The sequence below is a fragment of the Serinus canaria genome, chromosome 2, assembly GCF_022539315.1.
Source record: "Serinus canaria isolate serCan28SL12 chromosome 2, serCan2020, whole genome shotgun sequence".
In the NCBI taxonomy this organism is placed as follows: domain Eukaryota; kingdom Metazoa; phylum Chordata; class Aves; order Passeriformes; family Fringillidae; genus Serinus; species Serinus canaria.
In genome coordinates this window covers 139,713,347-139,731,029 of record NC_066315.1, presented here as the reverse complement: position 1 = coordinate 139,731,029, position 17,683 = coordinate 139,713,347, and the positions used below count along the sequence as shown (strand labels likewise).

At 42.2% G+C, this 17,683-nt stretch overlaps 1 protein-coding gene across 2 annotated transcripts; it reads left to right on the top strand.

Annotated features, from left to right (window-relative positions):
• Positions 1-35: 35 nt before the first annotated feature.
• On the top strand, positions 36-16,124 carry DERL1 (derlin 1). 2 transcript variants are annotated; one of them, XM_009087903.4, is made up of 8 exons: positions 36-372; positions 2,381-2,492; positions 5,701-5,765; positions 8,331-8,357; positions 10,336-10,431; positions 11,089-11,141; positions 12,312-12,422; positions 13,505-16,124. In XM_009087903.4, the coding sequence occupies exons 1-8, from the start codon at positions 220-222 to the stop codon at positions 13,641-13,643; spliced, it is 756 nt and encodes a 251-aa protein (XP_009086151.1). In that variant the 5' UTR covers positions 36-219; the 3' UTR covers positions 13,644-16,124. The 2 variants fall into 2 exon arrangements, with proteins under 2 accessions (XP_009086151.1, XP_050827157.1); XM_050971200.1 differs by lacking the exon at positions 36-372 and adding an exon at positions 635-786.
• The last annotated feature ends 1,559 nt before the right edge of the window (positions 16,125-17,683 follow it).

Below are 17,683 nucleotides of genomic sequence, written 5' to 3'. Positions count from 1 at the left end.
GCAGCGGCTCGCTCCCCGCTCCGCCCCCAGGGCGGGACTCTCCGCTGCTGGGGCGGGGCCGGAAGCAGCGGCGGCGGCTCGGCCGAATTCGGTGGCGCCACGTCTGGTTCGGGTCCCCCTCCGTGACCGGGCGGCGGGAGTGGCTGAGCCCTCGTCTCGTCTCTTCTTCAGCGGCCGGTTCGCGGCGAGGCTTGGGCGGCGGCCAGGCGCGGCTGCAACATGTCGGACCTGGGGGATTGGTTCCGAAGCATCCCTCTGATCACACGCTACTGGTTCGCCGGCTCCATCGCGGTTCCGCTCGTGGGCAAGCTGGGCCTCGTCAGCCCCGTCAACCTTTTCCTCTGGCCTGACGCCTTTATCCACCGCTTCCAGGTACGGGCCGCACTACCGCTCCCGGCGTGCCCCGCGGGGCCCGCACAGTAGCTCGCTGTGATTCGCTGCGCGCGCGGTCTTCTGGGAGTTGTAGTGCGCGGCAGCGCTGCGGGGCCTCGCTGGGGCTACGCGCGGGGCCGGCCGCTCCCCCGGCTCCGCGGCCGCGCTGGAGGCGCCGCGCACCGAGACAGCGCCCAGGGGTGGCCGGGGTGACCAGAGCCCCTCCGGCGGGAGCGGAGCCGCCTTCCCGCTCAACCTGTACAGGGCCTGCGGGCAGAGCACCGCGTAAATGCGGGCCCAACCCGCAGGCCCAAGGGCCCCCACAGCGGTGACGGGCTGTGCGTCCCTGCCAGGGTGACAGAAGGAGGGCTGTTGCCCCTGGCAGCCTTGTAATCTGACTTGTGCCTCATTCTGGTGCGTTTTTCCTACATTTTTTGTGGGAGTTGTTCTGATAGGCATTGGTTGTTGTGCCAAGGAGCTCTATGGCTGTGGCTACAGGTGACTTGCCCAGTTCTGTGTCATCGTGTGGCTGTGACTTTGGGAGCTGCAACTTTGGGTTTACAGGGTGTGCAAACACCCCAGGCTGCAGCCGGCCCAGGAGGTTTTGAGGCAGTGCTGCGAGAGAGACATGGAGCTCCTGGGGTGGGTACAGCAGGGGCAACAAAGGTGAGCAAGGAACTGGAGCATCTCTGATGAGGAATGGCTGAGGGAGCTGGGCCTGCTCAGCCTCGAGGGGAGAGGACTGAGAGGGGACCTCAGCAGTTTCTGTAAGTATCAGAAGGGAGATGGCAGAAGATGGACAAATGCAAACGGGCAGAAACTGATGCACGGGAAGTTTCACCTGACCTGGGTGACCATGCACTGAACAGACTGACCAGGGAGGCTGTGGAATCTCCCTGGCTGGAGTTATTCAAGAACTGAGTGCAATCCTGTGTCATCTGCTATAGAATGACTGCTTGAACAGGGAGGTTGGCTCAGGTCACCCACTGTGGTCCCTTTTAATGTGACATATTCTGTGATTCTGTAACAGAGTGCATTTGCACCTTCTGGTTTGGAATTTGAAAAAGCTTCTGTGCTTAGATAGGGTCCCTGTAAACTAACATCAGATGCCTTGAGGTATCAGACATGCAGTGTTTCTGGGTGCAATAACAATATCAAAAGTGGTCTCAAACTGGACATATTTTTCCTTGCACTGTGAGGTTACAGGTTCAGTGTTGGGGGAGAGCACTCATTGGAGGAGCTCAAAACGAAGGAAGAGAAAAGATTTCAATTTTTAAATTTCTGTTATATCATCTCATTATATCTTCACTGAAGAAAAGAAAAATTAAAGCCATGACTGTCTCTGTACCTTGATTCATGTATTATTCCCAAAATTTAGTAGCTAAATGACTGGTTTTTCCTCTAGTTCTGTTATTCCTTCCTGAACTGCGATATTCAGGACCCTAATACTCAGTTTGGAAATATTGCTGCTTAAAGAGCTCATTCATGAATGACCAGACATTTTCTGTCCTTGCTACATGCTGCCATGCAGTTGGCTATGCCCAATATTCATAGCTGGGAGACTGTCCCAGAGCAGATCCCAAATGCTCAGAGCAGCACATGCTGTCTGGAATGGTACACTAAAGGCTGTGGATTCTTTGGCCTCTGTTCAACAGAGAAGAATGGGTTTTGTATGGCTGTTTTTTAAACAGGGTAGCATCCTTGCCAGTGAATCTCTTTTGCACCGCATTAAAGACTCACTGCTGCAAAGATGTGATGGAAAGCAGTTTGAAAAGTTGTGTGTTATTTCTGGTGTAGTCTTAATAGCTTTGCTTAGCAGATTGAAAGAAAACACTGCAACTAGAAAAGCTGCTGAAGCAGGAACAATCAATACTTGGGCTATTTTTAATCTTCTTCTTGGTGTTCCAAGTTTTCATTCATTATCAAGTAATGAATGTAAATAAAAAGCCTGTGCACGTGAGTTCATTCTGCAGTTTATAAATAGATCTTTCTCTTTTGATCTGGACAGATCTGGCGGCCGATAACGGCAACTTTCTTCTTCCCAGTGGGACCTGGAACGGGATTTCTCTACTTAGTGAATTTGTATTTCTTGTACCAATATTCCTCACGACTAGAAACAGGTATGTTGTCCATTAAATTGTATGCACCTGGTGAACCCTGCCTGGATAAGAGATGACTCATCTCTGTGCCAGCTTATGTTGGTCAGTGTGAAACTGCTCTGAAAACTGATTTTCTGTGGCTGGCTCCTTCCCTTTGGCCATTTAGGATCTGAACTTGATACTTGTTTCAATAGGAGGGCCTGGTGCTTGCTTTTAGTGCTGGATTTACGGCACTAAAATCTGAGTGCCGTAAATCCAGCACTAAAAGCAAGAGTGAGACAGATTAAAAGATGATGTTTACCTCTGTTTTTTTTGTACCTCATTTTTTTAATCAGAGAAGGATCATAGAGTGTGATGTAATAATGGGCTTATCCATTGGGAGAAAATAACATCAGTTTTTTCTTGTTTTAATAGGGATTCTTATTTGTGTTATTCTGTTGTCTGTGTTGAATTGAGCGATACCTCCTTCAAAGGAAGTCTACCCCTCTACCAGATATGTGGAAAAGTTAAGACAGCAGAAGGATTTTCAGTTAAGGAGAAAAATTAAGTGAAAAAAAGGAGATCAGATAATAGATCCTTTCTCTCAAACAAAGGAGCTTGTTGATACAAGGTGGCTTCAAAACAGGTTTCCTTTTGCTCTGCCCAGTTTTTTAAACCTAGACAAAAATTGGTTCAGTTGACATAAATAATTAAAATATTTGCAAAGCCAGACTCCTCCTGAAAGCCTTTGTGAATAAGAATTTCAGTATTATTCTGATGGAGTCTAGAACTGATGGTCTGAAGGGGAATGCATTGGAAGGTGATGTTGGGAAGTCCCACAAGAGAGGAGATCTCTGGTAGACCTGCCCTCCAGAGAGTATTGTGGAATCACATTTAAGTCTTAAGAAGAGTGGTAGGGAAAGGCAGGAGTGGTGCCAGATTGTATTTGGTTGTTTTCTTAGTGACAGTTAAATACTGGTTTAATAGCTAGAAATGGTTCCTGCTTTCTTTTGAGCCTGTCTGCAGTAGTTGATGAGCACATGAGAGTGCTCACAGTTCTGACTGGGCAAAGGTAGGTGTGTAGTAAGAGTTCCTGGTTAATTATGTAAATTTAAGGACCTCACTGCTTGTAGATGTAGTTATAAAATGCTCTGGATGTTCGTGCTGTGGCAAAAATCTCATGAAAGGCAGTAAATTTCTGCTGTACAACAGATCTGGATTTTGAAACTAGGAAGTCATCTGTGTTGTTTGAACCAGTGTATTTCTTTTATATTACAGTCATTTTTCTGGGTATAAATGAAATCCTTGGTTAGGTTGGCCCTTTCTCTGAAAAAGGCCTGAATCCTTCTGTAGTTGGAAGGTATATAAGTTGCTGATAGTGTTTACAGGTGGAAGTCTGCATTGGTCTGTGCCTCCTTTTGTCTGTGAAACTGAGAAACTGAAACTTCTATTTTCAGCATTTTGCATGGTTTCTGAGCATACACTGCTGCTGCCTGCCAGCTTCAAATTTAGCTGTCAGAAATACCTGTATGGTTTTGTGCTGTACTTGTGCTTTCCTAACAGTTTGGCCTATGACTTGCAAAGGAAAAGCAGATTGGTGTGTTTTTGTTTTGCTTTGGTTGGAGAAGAACAGAGCAAATATCAACAGAGTTGGCAGAAGATGCAGAGTTCACTCCCCAGCTGTGTGAATGATGAGATGATGGATCTGCAGCTCTTCCCAGATGACTGGATTATACCCTGGGCCTCATGCAGGGACCCATGGGGTAGAGCTCACCCCATACCTGTGCTGAGCTCTCTGGCAGTTTTTAGACCAATTTCCTTAGATGTTCATGGAAAAGTCAACTTAAATGGTTTTTCTAATACTCTCATTAGCATTCTCGTAGACAATGAGAAGCGAAAAAATTTAGAATAATAATAGCTTTGATTTCTTCCAGTTTTGGAAGGATTCCTGAGCTGGCCTTTCTACAGCCTTAGTCAGCTTCTTCTCTTTATTTGTTTTTATTTGTTGTATGGCAACTGTAAGGAAAAAAAAAACTTCAGTTTCTGTAGTTTTACAACATTAAAACTTTCTGATATATTTTTCAAAATATGTTTTTTTTGCGGTCATGCATTTTGCATGGCTGAACTTAAACAATAAAACTGGTATTTTAGTAATTTTGTTTTACATAGGCTATTCTAAAAAGCTAATGCTCAAAAGTAGATTTTCTTCCTTTAAGAATACTTCTATGAAGCTGAGCAGTACTCACATTAAGCAGTGGCATTCTTTGTAGGCATTTGGATGTTTAATTAGGAGCATGTAATTCAGGTTGTCTGTGATATGCTCTGTGTGTCACTGTCATTCCCACTGTCACTGTGTTTCACCCCCAATGGTTTGGGTCTTTTTCAGCAATATTATCAGGCTGTCCTTTCTTGCCTGGGCTTATATGAACGTTGATGGAATTCTTGCATAGATGCTGTGGTCTTTGTCAACCTTTTGCTACAGTTAGTGGGAGTGAGAGCCTCGGCTTTCCATGATTGCAAGGAATTGCTACAGGGTTATTTTTTAGTACTTGTCTCTGTCAGGTCTCAAATTCAACTGAGCATCTAAAGATCATTTCATTTTATATGACCTGCAGGGAATGTTACTCTATTATTTTTGTTTCCAGTGTCCTGAAAAAATCGACACATATTTGGAGTGGTGAATTAGACAAGCAAGTACAGCTTAGAAGGAACAGAATGTGCTGCACATGTGTACCCTCCTTGTCATGTGTGCCGTTTTTTTCTGGAGTATAAAAACCATTGCATCTCTTGAGTCTGCTGAGATGATGCAAAGTGGATGCAATTTGCCTAAGTAAGGGCTGGTTTTCACATGACTCAGTCATTAAACTTGATATTTCTGCTTTTGCTGTGCACATGTATTTCCTAATTCTGTGCTTCTAACCCACAGTTTCATATGAACGATGGGGTCCAACTCCATTTTTGAAGTCTTATGTAGTTAAAACTACTTATCTCCAGAATCAGTGTGTTCTTTTTTAAGTATAGACTCTGCTTGTGCTCTAATGCAGTAGGCTGAATGTCTTATTTTTCGTCCTGTAGGTTGTTCTATTTTAAGGCTTTTTAAAATTTAAAAAATACTTGTAGACCACAGAGTGCATGCAAAGCAGCTGTTATTAACTGAGCTTTCCTAGACTCTGAAAAATAAAAGTTGTCCTAATTTTTAATCAAAATTGTAGTGCCTTTGATGATTCAAAATTATTCTTTTTATTTTCAGGGGCTTTTGATGGAAGGCCAGCAGATTACATGTTCATGCTCCTGTTTAACTGGATCTGCATTGTTGTATCCTTCTCATCATCAAACTTTGAGAAATATTTTAGTCCTCATGTTTCCACCTGAAGTATGTTCTAAGACCAGGTTTTATCAAGGAACAGTTTTAAAATGTAGCAAATGTTCCCAGAGAAGTTTGTAGAGTTTGTAAGTGTGTAACCTTCCTGAAAAGGTAGTGAGTGGCTTGCAGGGAGAACCCTTAATGATGTGTTCGCAGGAGTGTGCAGTGTGGGGACTTGAGCTCTGCCTACATGGAGCTGAGCACATGCTGGGTGAGTGTCCCTGGTGCTGGCTGGGTTGCTTTGCTGAGCTGCTCTTGGGTGGGCTAGCACTGAATTTAGTGTGTTCAAGCTGCCATGTGCCAAAAGGACTGATCACTGCCATTCCCTGAAATTCTCTCCCTGAAAGGGAGAGATCCTTTACTTGCTGGGTACAAGACATCTGAGTCTGTGAAAGCAGTGTTGTGATATTTCACTGAGACAGCTTCCTGAAGAAGCGGGGCTTGTTTGTTTGGGAATGCTGGGAACATTTTTGTGACCTGACCTGTACCACCTGAATTTTATTTTAGATCTTGAATACGAAACTGGGAGGAGTTGTTGATGAACCAGGGAGTTGTGCCACCATTCAGAGGGATCTCTAGAGGCTGGATAAATGGGCTGACCAGGAATGAAGCTCAGCAAAGGGTAGTGTAGAGTCCTGTTCTTGGCAAGGAACAGCCTCAGGCACCAGGACAGACCAGGGACTGACAAAGCAAAGCATCTTCCAAAAAAGGCCCTGGGTGTCCTGCTAGACACGAAATTGACCACTAACCAGCAATGTGCCATTATGGCCAAAGTGGCCACCAGCCCCCTGGGCTGCCCTAGGCAGAGGATTGCCAGCAGGTTGAGGCATTGCTCCTCTCTGCCCAGCTTTTGAGAGATGTATGGGGGCTGCACCCAGCTCTGGGTTCCCAAGTGCAAGGGAGACATGGACGTACTGGAGAGAGTCCAGTGAAGGGTCACAAAGATGATTAAAGGGTTGAAGCATCTGTCACATGAGAAGCTGGGAGAGCTGGGATTGTGCAGTCTAGGGTGTTGTCATAGAATCATACAGTAGTTTGAATTGGAAGGGGCCTTGAAAAGTTATCAAGTCCCCTGCAATGAGCAGGGACACCTTCAACTAAATCAGGTTGCTCAGAGCCCCATTCAACCTGACCTTGAATGTTTCTGGAGGTGGAGCATCCACCATTTCTCCAGGTAACCTGTGCCAGTGTTTCACCACCCTCATAGTAAAAAATTTCTTTGTTACACCTAGTCTGAATCAGCTGTTTTTTTAGTTTAAACCATTACCACTTGTCCTATTCCAAAAGGCCCTACTAAACATTTTTGTCCCCCAGCTCTCTCAGCCTTTCCCTAAAAGAGAGGTGTTCCATTCCTCCAGTAACTTCCTCTGGTCCCACTCCAACAGGTCCATGTCTTTTCTGTGCTGAGGGGTCTGGAGCTGAATACCCAATTCCACAAAATGAAGCTCAGGGAATTCCATTTAAGTATGAGAAAGTCACAAAAGGGCAGTGAAGCACTGGCATGATTGGCAGGAGAGGGTGTGGAACCTCCATCCTTGGAGATGCTCCCTTTCTGACTGTGCTCTTGCTGCCTCCTTGTAGCAATTTGCAGTGGCACAGCAGGTGGAAAAAAGGGAGGGGTGACATCAGTGTGAACCAGATACCAGGGGAGCTGGTGTGTAGAAATGCTTTATCAATGCATTATCTCTAGTTGCATTCCACTATGTGGAGGGAATTGCAGTTCCTGCTAGTCCTGTCGAGCCACAGCTGTAACAAGGTGCATTTAGTTACATTGTTTGGAAGATGAAGGTTGCCTTTATGATTGCAGGCTCTTGGCTGTGAGCATTTAATTAAAGTAATTGTGACCCGACTTTCAAGCTAGTCATTTAAAAGCTTCCAGTTGCTTGTTCCCTGTGTGATGTAAGGATCAGCCTGGATGCATGATCTGGGAAAATGCTGGGTGTCCTTTTATATGTATTTATGATCTGTTAAAAGCATCCTGATCATATTAAAATCATTCAGTGATTATTTCTACTCAGCAGTTACTAGAACAGTTTCTTTGAGCTCCAAGGTGGGAGAGGAGTATTAAAAGCCTGCATTGATGCACTTTAAGAAATTGCTTCTTTTCTATGACTCATTGGCAATATATTGGTATTTTTTAATGATCTGGTATTTCTTTAGTTAGAAAACCAAAATGTCAGGGTTAGGCTAATGAAAGAATCCAGATGTTAAACTTTAATGTGCCTTTGTGCAAGGACTGATTGAGTCTAGCTAGCCAGTTTCATCAGGGAGGAAAAGCCAGTGCACCCATCAGCCCTTGGGGTAATGACTTGAGGTGGGCACCTGTAAGGTTGCCAAAAAGCAGTTATTGAAATAAAGTTTGTACATCTCTAGATCATTGGAAATTTTAACGTAAACCAGTGTAGTATTAATTCTGAATATTAAAGATCTTTGCACGTGTGTTCTGTGTGTCTGCAGCTTTTTATTGTTGTAGTCTGTCAGGTTTTTCTGCATTTTCCTTCATGGTGCAATGACAGATAACTGGCTTGGTAATGGACATGCAGGTAAGTGTGGTGCAGTTTCTTAGATAATAATTTTACGAAACTTTAAGACTACTTGATGACTTTGTAGAGACCATTATTGACTTAACTGCAGAACATAGTTAAGCTAGGCTGTTCAGATTATATCAGAATGGACTGCTGTGTGTGTATTGTTAATTTTTCAGATTGGGTTAGCTTCAGCTGAAGGCACAAGCTTGGATCTAACCTAGTTAGGGAGCCAAGAAGTAAAAATTGTGTCTTTGTGCAGTCAGAAAGTGCTTAGACTTCTACTAAAATGGACACAAGATGTCACCTATGCACTATTTCTTTTAATGAATGTGGATCTGCTTTCTTATTTTTCTTATTTAAAAATGATTCTTGGGTTTGTTAATGTTCTCAAATTTAGTTGAGTATGCCTTTTACTTGCCAATAGAAGATTTTTTTGGTGAAAAATGCAGCTTCAGTTTGAGACCAGAGCTGTGCAGTACAAGATCCTCAAAAGAATGATTTAGACAGTGGTCTTAAGAACTGGTTTCAGTGAAATAATTCTTATCTCCCCAAATACTAAGGGTGAAAATTGAGAAGTGTGTTTTGGACACAACAGAGTGTCAGATAACTGCATGTCTTCAGTCTGCCTCTGCTGTTCTCATCTTCATCTGTCTTCAGCACCTAAAGACTGCACCAATATCTCTAGTATTCTATACAGAATTAGTATTAGCATTTATTAGATCACTCCTCTGGCTCCCTGGTAGACAAAACCAGGGATCATGCATCTCTGGTCTGAAGTGAATTGTGTCAAGGGCTGTCCATAACTTTATATTTGCAATTTTCTGTGAGGAAGATAACCAGAAATTTTTGAAAAGCTTGCTGGAGTTACCCACACATTATACAAATTATATACTGTTTATGTTGATTTGTATCTTTTTAAAGAGGTACCTAATTTTTTTTATCTGCATCCAAAGTATTGATTAAAGAAGAATCAGTTTTTTGATATAAAAGTGTGGTTTTTCTTAACAACAAGAGGGTTTTTACTTGTTTTGAATGGCTGTTGTTGAAATTCAGAAGATAGAGTAGGATAGCTAGGCCTCTATTCCTAAGTCAAATGTGTTCAGATATTAGATGTTGCTTTCTTTTAAGTAAAATAAAGAAGGTTTTAATAAAACCTTTAGATAAGGTTCTTGTGTGGGGAGTCAGAGTGCACCATAGGGCTTGTGAAAGGCTGGATTGATGTTAGGTTGCCAGCTTTAATATGGAATCTGTTAAATAGCAGCACTCCTGAAGGGATGAGTTTTAACCTCTTTTCCAAACCCTGGAGCTGGTTACAGCACTCAGCCAGTTCATGGGAATGTTGCTGGTGCAGCCTGTCCTCAGTTCAGCAATCAGCAGAATGCTAAAGCAGTGCTTTGTGTTGCTTTCACTAGAAACAGGCCAATCAGCTAATGCAGAGTCACTGTAAAGAGGTGTTGGAAACCTCCTCAGCTCCTGGTGTGGAGCACAGCTTCACTCCAACCTCTCCCAAGGCTGCTGTGATACCCTGCAATGGGGATTGAGTGGAGCACCTTCCCCTGTGGTGCTCTCAGGAGGATGGGGACAGAGGTGGCAGCTGGATGGAAAACACTTCATCTGGCACATTAGCCTGGCCCCAGATCAGGGTGTTTGGGTTAGTGCCCTGCAATGATTGTGGCACAGGGCTCACTGCTGGAGGTGTGGGTACGAGCAGAGCTCCCTGCAGCTGTTCTTTCACTTGGCACAGGTTGGAGCCCTTTGCTTTGGCATGGTCCTGCAAAGGAGAATGACCAAGTAGGTTCTCCCCCTTAACTTTCTCAATAGTTTTTGAACAGATCCAGGGCACCTATTGGAAAAGATTCTGGGGCAGTCTGAAAGGACTTTAGTGATGCACCATGCTTACAAACCACTTCTGAAACATAGCTCCTCCCGCCTGTTTGAGTTTCTTGTCCTTCTCTGAAAGTAATGATAACTTAGTCTTTTTTAAACATTGCAGTTGCTGATGATTCCACTCATCATGTCAGTACTTTATGTGTGGGCCCAGCTGAACAGAGACATGATTGTATCATTTTGGTTTGGAACAAGATTTAAGGTATGTCAGACAGTGTATTGGAAAGATTTCTCCCCATAAGGTGCATGTGTAGTGGGGGAGGGGCTAAATAGAAATATTTTCTCTTATAAAAGGTGTCTTGTACTCTCACAGAGAATACTCCTTGAGATGCAGCAAAGTTCATAGTTTTCCATGTGGTATCACTTAGTGTGTCTCTACTGAAAAGATGTCGTGACAATCCATTGTTCTGAAGAAAAGGAAAAAATTCCTGATAAACTTTAGCCTGGATAAAAGCTGAATGTAGTGACAAAATGTTGGTATTTTAAATTGTTTTTTTTTCTGTGTGCCCTTGGCTGTTTCTGTCAGATCTTGTAGAGAAGGCTCTTTTGTTAATTTCTAGACCTTTTCAAAATAAAAAACTTTAGGTCTTTGTTCCAGGTGCAAACTTGCTGTGGAACATAGGGTTCAAAAGGCACGTTTGCTTATAATATTTGAATGAGTATGTTTTGTCTAAAAAGGTTAGTGGTTGCTCAGTTTGGACTGACCGTTTTAGGTTGAATCTGCTTAAGTTAATAGATCAGGACCTGTGTAATGCCTAAAGCATTGAGATTATGATCATGCTTATTAGTGCAGTGGGAAGTTGAGAGCAGGTTTACATCCTTAACTTGTATTTATTCTCTCCACTGCATTCTTTTCCAGGCCTGTTACCTTCCATGGGTTATTCTGGGATTCAACTACATCATTGGTGGATCGTATGTATTTACTTATATGGCCAATTTGAAGTTATAAAAGCTTTTACAGCTATTTAACTTGCTGCTAAATTTAGGAGTAATATTAAAATAAGAAGGTTAAAACTGTGTAATCTGACTGCTAATGCTCAGTGTCACATGGTGGTCATTTAACATAAAAGCAAAGAGGAGATGTGCATGTGAGAACTAGAGAATAGAGTGTAGGTGAGGGGAGAGCAATGAGAGTTTGGTGTATTTTCTAGTAACTCCATGCATTAGGCCTTCTCTGTACTAAGAAAGTAACATACACTAAAGCAAGATGTCATCCCCTGGAACCAGCCATTATTACTGGCTTTAGAAAAAAAGTTTAGCTTGTATCTGATAGTGCTGTTACTTCTTTCCCTCACAGACTTTTCCAACCTGATTTTTTTTTTCCCCAGTATGTTAAACAAGGTGAAAATACAGTGAGCCCACATCATGCCGTATTAGCACTTGTTGAATTTTTTGGTCTCTCTGTTTGTTATTTTGACTAAACCCCTTGATGCAGAAATCCCCTCTGTGCACAGTGTGGGCCCCCTCACTGAGGCCCTGCATTGGCTGGGGCCTCTTGGTGCCGCTGTAACATAATTAGTGACAACTACAAGTTTGTAGTTAAGTTCTAAAAGGAGGAGATAGTACAGCAAAACCAAATTATCTTTTCTGGCTGTGCCTCCTACTGACTCATCTGTCACTTGTGAAAACTGCCTGCTCTTAGATACCTGCTGTTTCTATGCATGACAGAAGATACTCAAGGGCCTCCAGTCAGCAGTGCTTTTAGAAAACTGGGAACAAAACAGTTCAGTACAGCAGGAGACAGGCTGTCCAGTGGAAACAGCAGTAACTTCTCTAGCTCTGCAAATGATTATTTTGGGCACTAATCGCTCTACGGTCTAATTCCCCAATGTAACCAAGTATTTAATTGTGTTTTCAATACAGAATGTAGAGGAGGCTGGGAGGGGAGGGTGGAACAGACTACTGATGTGTTGGCACAGGAGGTTGGCCCTTCTAAAGAAGAGGCTGCAAAATGCTGAGGGAGGGGAAATTTTCTGTGTGTCACGACCCCAGCAAAGCCCGGTGGCAGGTGAACAGAAGATTGTCACTCATTTATTTTCAGAGAAGACAGCATGTGAAACCAGTCTTTCTTTTGCTTTACAGAGTCATCAATGAGCTGATAGGAAATCTGGTTGGACACCTGTATTTCTTCTTAATGTTTAAATATCCAATGGATTTGGGAGGAAGGAATTTTCTGTCCACACCTCAGTTCCTGTAAGCTGACTTGATTCTTTACATCACTATTTGTTTAGTCCAATTTTTTGTATGGTTCATCAGACATATATATGGTGAGATCGTAAAGTGTAAAATACTTTGCCAAGTCAACCTTCTGCAGACTCTCATACTGACTGAGCTGATGAGTCATAAAAAATGTTGAGTTTCTTTTAAATGGCCCATGTGAGAGTTCTTTGTTGCCCCTTGGGATGGCTTATGCCTTTACCCACTCTTAAGAGTGAGAATAAATGTCAGTTCTGCTGTTGAATTGAGCTGCAGTAAAGAGAACTCCCTAACAATTATCAGATGGTATATATAAGAAATTTTATCCTGTAAATGATCTGTTTCTGTTTCCCCATGTATTGTTATAGTAGCTACCAGTTTAGCAATGTTTAACAATAATAGTCAGCTGTAGACTTGTGCAAGGCTATAAATTATTCTGCTTTGCAGTCTGTATCAGTCACCCTCACTGGGACTGCAAGTCTTGATTTTTGAAGTGCTTTTTCTTGAGATATGTTCATTGTTTTGGCATTGAAACACTATGATCAGAAGCCAAAGTTTGTAGTTCAGTTGTCCTTGTCCATATAGTTTTGGGCTGCAAATACTCCTCCTCTATCAAACTTTAGTTAGCAACTCGGTTAACCCTTTTTGTAACATCAAGTACAGTTACACTTTCTGTACAAGTTTCAATGAACAGGGAAGCTTTATATTCTAATTCTGTGCTTGCTAGCCCATCTGGTAAACCTAATTTTCCATAAAGATTAGAAGACAAGGATGTTTTTAAAAATGTCTTTAAAGGTGGTAACAGCTCTGAAACTGCCCTCAATATTGTTGCTTCTGTGCAATTCTCTTGTTACCATACAAAACTTCCAGAGATGGAAGTTTCCCAGTATTTTCATTTGTCAGTGTGCTGAGAGCTTAGATTTGGAAAGAATTCTCTGAAATTCTACTGAGAAAAGCCAGTTTTATTACAAAGTGTGTCAGCTAAGACGAAGTGCATGGGAAAGTAGAAAGCACAGCCTTGGCATTTACCTGCAAGGTCCAGCTGTTTCTCTAACTCCTCCTCCTCTGGTTTGTCTTAGTTACCGCTGGCTGCCAAACAGGAGGGGAGGAGTGTCTGGCTTTGGTGTCCCTCCTGCCAGCATGAGAAGGGCTGCAGAAGATCAGCAGGGTGGTGGAAGACACAACTGGGGCCAAGGTTTCCGGCTAGGGGACCAGTGAAGAATTCCTGCCCTTGGAAACAGCAACTCTTCGGTGTCAGTTGGACGTAGAACCGACCGTTCCTCGTGCAGAGCATGCTTAAGAACTGAGCTCTCTGCAGTACTCTTGGATTTAACTGATTAGAAAGAATGTTTCTGGTTCAAGAGCAAATTAAAAACTCCAGAAGGAAAAAAATGTAGATCTTGCTCCAGGTTAGCCAGTAGTGTCCAGTGTGATTCTGCCATTAAACATAAGCCTTCTTTATACAGTATTGTCTGTCACAACAGGATCCATTGTGTATCCTGTTCCATGATGTGATGGAACAAGCTAGTGGTATTCTGTCTTGCCTGGTATGTTAAAAGCTTTGTTGACCACAGGAAAGTAAGAATCTAGTGTGAGGCAGATGTCTAAAACAAGCCCCCATGGTTAGGACCTTTTCCATAGCTGTGCTTAAGTCCCAGGAACTTTGGAAACGTTATTTAAGCGATATCTCTCTGATGCATTCATAAAGCAAAGTGCAAATGTTTCATTTCTGTTATTAGCTGTGTTTTGAGCAGAGCTGTTTCTTGCCATGCAGCATTTGTCCTACCTGCTACATCATGGGCTGGGCAAGTCTAAGGATTAGAGGCCTTTTGTTTGAAATGGCAATAGCAGGTACTCACAGAATTGAAATCTCTGAACTCTTCATGGCATGTTACAAAGCTTGTTTTGGTGAAACTGAAGTCTGGTATGTTTTCCCCCCCCCCAGATCTGTGAATTCTTGGCTTCGATGTTTCTCTTTTGATTGCCAAATTGGGTAGCAAAAATACTGCTTAAACTAGAAAATGTAACATTGTTGTAGTTAAGAGTACTGACTGCAGCATTGTTTAACTGAATCTTCAGCTTTATCTTAAAAGCTTTAAGACGTCTAAGAATCAAAGCTGGAAATAATCTTTTGCAGGGTGAAGATACAATATAACAGGTTACTGCAGGACTCTCATTGTCAAATAAGAAATTGCATACACTGTTTATTAGCATCTGTACTATTTTTGGTAAAAATTTTTGACATGGAAAAAGGGAATGATTCTGTACAGTAGTTTTCCTTGCACTGGGTTCCCATGGGCAGAGCATGTGGCTAAGATCCAGGAAGCCGTAATGCCTGATTGTTACTGACTCACTGCATGCTCTTGAGCAAACTTCTTACTTATCTCAGTTTTCCCAGCTGTAAGGAGGACTTGTGCATGTCTCACAGCATTCTTACAAGACAGCTGTCCCTGACTCCCTAGCTGGGAGCTGCTAGTGAGCAAGTAAGGCTTAGGTTTACGTAAATCCAACACTTCAGCTAGGAACACAATTACTCTAAGCTTAACCAAGACTAAGTCAGAATGTAGTTGCTCACTTTTTGTTTTGTAGTCAGAGGAGGAAGAGCGTTGTCACTAGGATAAATTTCAAGTCTGATGAATTGTCCTTTAGCATTTGTCTCTTTTTTTACTGGGTGGGTCGGGCACAGAAAGCTGTTCTGCCCCAACTTGGGTCTCTCAGGTAACTGTAAGTAGGTGAAGTGAATCTGGACTGATACATTTTTATTACTACTTTGTTTCTTCACTAAACTTGGGTTCTGAATGTGTAAAAACTTGTAAATACTAAGTGATGCAAAGCTGAGTGGAAAATAAGCGGTTAGACTGGAAATTTTAAAAAATTCCATATCTTCACTGCAACTCAGTTATGTTGATTTGGCTTGTGGAGAAATTTAGAAAACTGGTAAGGATTATACTGTGTGCTTAAGTTTTACAGGAACTTGGAGTTTAGAAATCACTTGCCATTTTTGTCTGTTTGGTGATAAGTTTTAAAGATGTGTAAAATGGTAGGTAGAAAAGAGGAATGCAGTGTTGTAAATACAGATTTATCCTTGACCAACAGCTGTTATCTGATGAGGACTTGAATAGTCTGAGAATCATCATTTTGATAGGAGTCTTTTTAGTCATAGGAATTTTACACTCTCCAAGGCATTTGTCTTCATTTTGAGTCAGGACCCAACTTTTAAGTGAAGATGAAATAGTTTGTGACTCAGTTAAACCCCTGGCATACTCAAACTGCAGAATATCTCTGTACAGAGGGCCCAAAGGAAGGCTTCAGTGAGAGAAAGCATAGCATAAGGCATTGTACTGGCCCACTGCACTGTGTGGGGTCTTGCTTTCTAAAAGTATGTCCTCCTTCTCTAAATTAAGAGGAAAAGGTTTGCAAGGAAAATAGACTTCTTCTAAACCTTGATTAGCTTCTGAGCTGCTTCAGGTCAACTTACTTTGTTTATGGAAAATTCACTTCAGAATTCCATATTACAAGCTCAGTTTGTTTGTTTCTCAGTTTGTCACTTGACCTGAACTGCTGTTTGTCCTCCCACATACATTAATAATGGCAGTCTCTTGTTAAAATGAGTACCTCCTTTCTTATTTTGTACAGATAATTTCCCTTTTTGTAATCAATTTTTGTTGGCAAAGTTTTAAATTAAAATTTTAATCTCTGTTACTGTCTTTGTTTTTTGCTAAATCATATTTCAGCTTAAGACAAGCCTTGTGATCTGCAGGTCCGTGGGTATTGTCTGAGAGCTGCACTGTGACACCATCTCCTGCTGTTGATTAAAAGTACTCATGAAAAGGACCTGCTTTTAGGTGGGAGTCTTGTCTTCTCTGATCTGTTGCAAAATCATAAAGGCATTTTCTTTGTCTCTGTTTACACCATGAGTTTTGACAGACTGTGTCCTTCTGGGCTGTTACCATTTTACGCCTGTTTTTTAACTTGATTGTCAGTTCTTTGTCATCTGGGAGAAAGCATCTTTCTACCTACCCTCAAACTTTGTGGGATTGATACAGATCACTTATTTTTCCAGAGGTAAGCTTGAAATTCTGCAATTCCAGACTGATGTGCACAGCTGCCAGAACTCCTTTTGAGGCTCTTACTGTAGCTGATTTGGTGATGGACACATTGGGCATCCTCTGACTCTTCCAGCCCTCAGCGTTCATCTGACTGCACTTTTCCTGTTTGTTACCATAGTGGCATCAAAGAAAATCATGGACTTGGTACATAAAGAACTGTATGAATTAGTTGTGCTCCTTTTACTGGACAGGCTGGGTCCATGCTAAGTAGAAGAGCATGACAAGTGTGTGCCTTTTGATTTTGCTCCAGCTGCATAAAGAGTCAGCAGAAGAGCCAAGAATATGAAATCAAATGCTTCATCTGTCATTCCTGTCACTTCATCTTGGCAACAGCTCCTTTCTCAGCCCAGCTCAGTGATGTGTTCCAGTGACTTAATAAGAAATTATCTGTTGTCATCCAATGATTGCACTAGGAAAACTGAGAGTCTTTCATTTTCAGGGGAGCATATTGTTTGCACTGCAACATAAGATTCTTTCTGTGTTTATGTATCCCTGTGTACCTTACCAGGGAGGAAGATTGCTTGGTGGTTCCAGTTGTGAGCTGGAGAGATACACTCCAGTTTACAGTTTGAAGCTTCTGATACAAGAAGTCACTTTGTAATGACTTTGTTATCCTGTTCTGCATCCATAAATTAAGATGATTCATACTCTCCCTTGTTCTGTGCTAGACTTAGGATGATGGATCCATCTGTACTACCCATAGTGTGACAGAGCACTAATTTTGGTGAAGATGTTCTTAGCATTGCTATTGCCTGCACTAGTAAATGGATTTTCTTGTTCTAAGCATCCCTAGATACTTATTTTGCCATGGATGATAGTAAGTGTGAAGTTCAGAATTGAGTCTGTTGTCATGATTTGATTAATTAAGCTAAATACTGTAATATGTGCATATTAAGCAGAAGTACTTACATCTAAAAGGTGATGATGTGCTGTTCTCTAGAATTGAAAAGATGAGAACACTTCAGCTGCTTGTGTTTTTCAAGCACACTGTTCAGGTGATGAAAGGAATTCCATTGTAGCCATGGCTCACCCTTTCATCATCTGGAACAGGATCTAGGAGTGATTACACTGCTTGGGAGCACAAGTGCATGAAGGAGCAGTAGCTATGGGATGCTGGCAAGTCCTGTGCAGAATCTTGTTGATGTTGGA

Excerpts from the sequence above, each read along its gene's own strand:
- DERL1 (XM_009087903.4), top strand. The coding sequence starts at position 220 with ATGTCGGACCTGGGGGATTGGTTCCGAAGCATCCCTCTGATCACACGC. Across the intron at positions 2,493-5,700 it reads TTCCTCACGACTAGAAACAG|GGGCTTTTGATGGAAGGCCA; the intron begins GTATGTTGTCCA and ends TTTTATTTTCAG. Across the intron at positions 11,142-12,311 it reads AACTACATCATTGGTGGATC|AGTCATCAATGAGCTGATAG; the intron begins GTATGTATTTAC and ends TTTGCTTTACAG.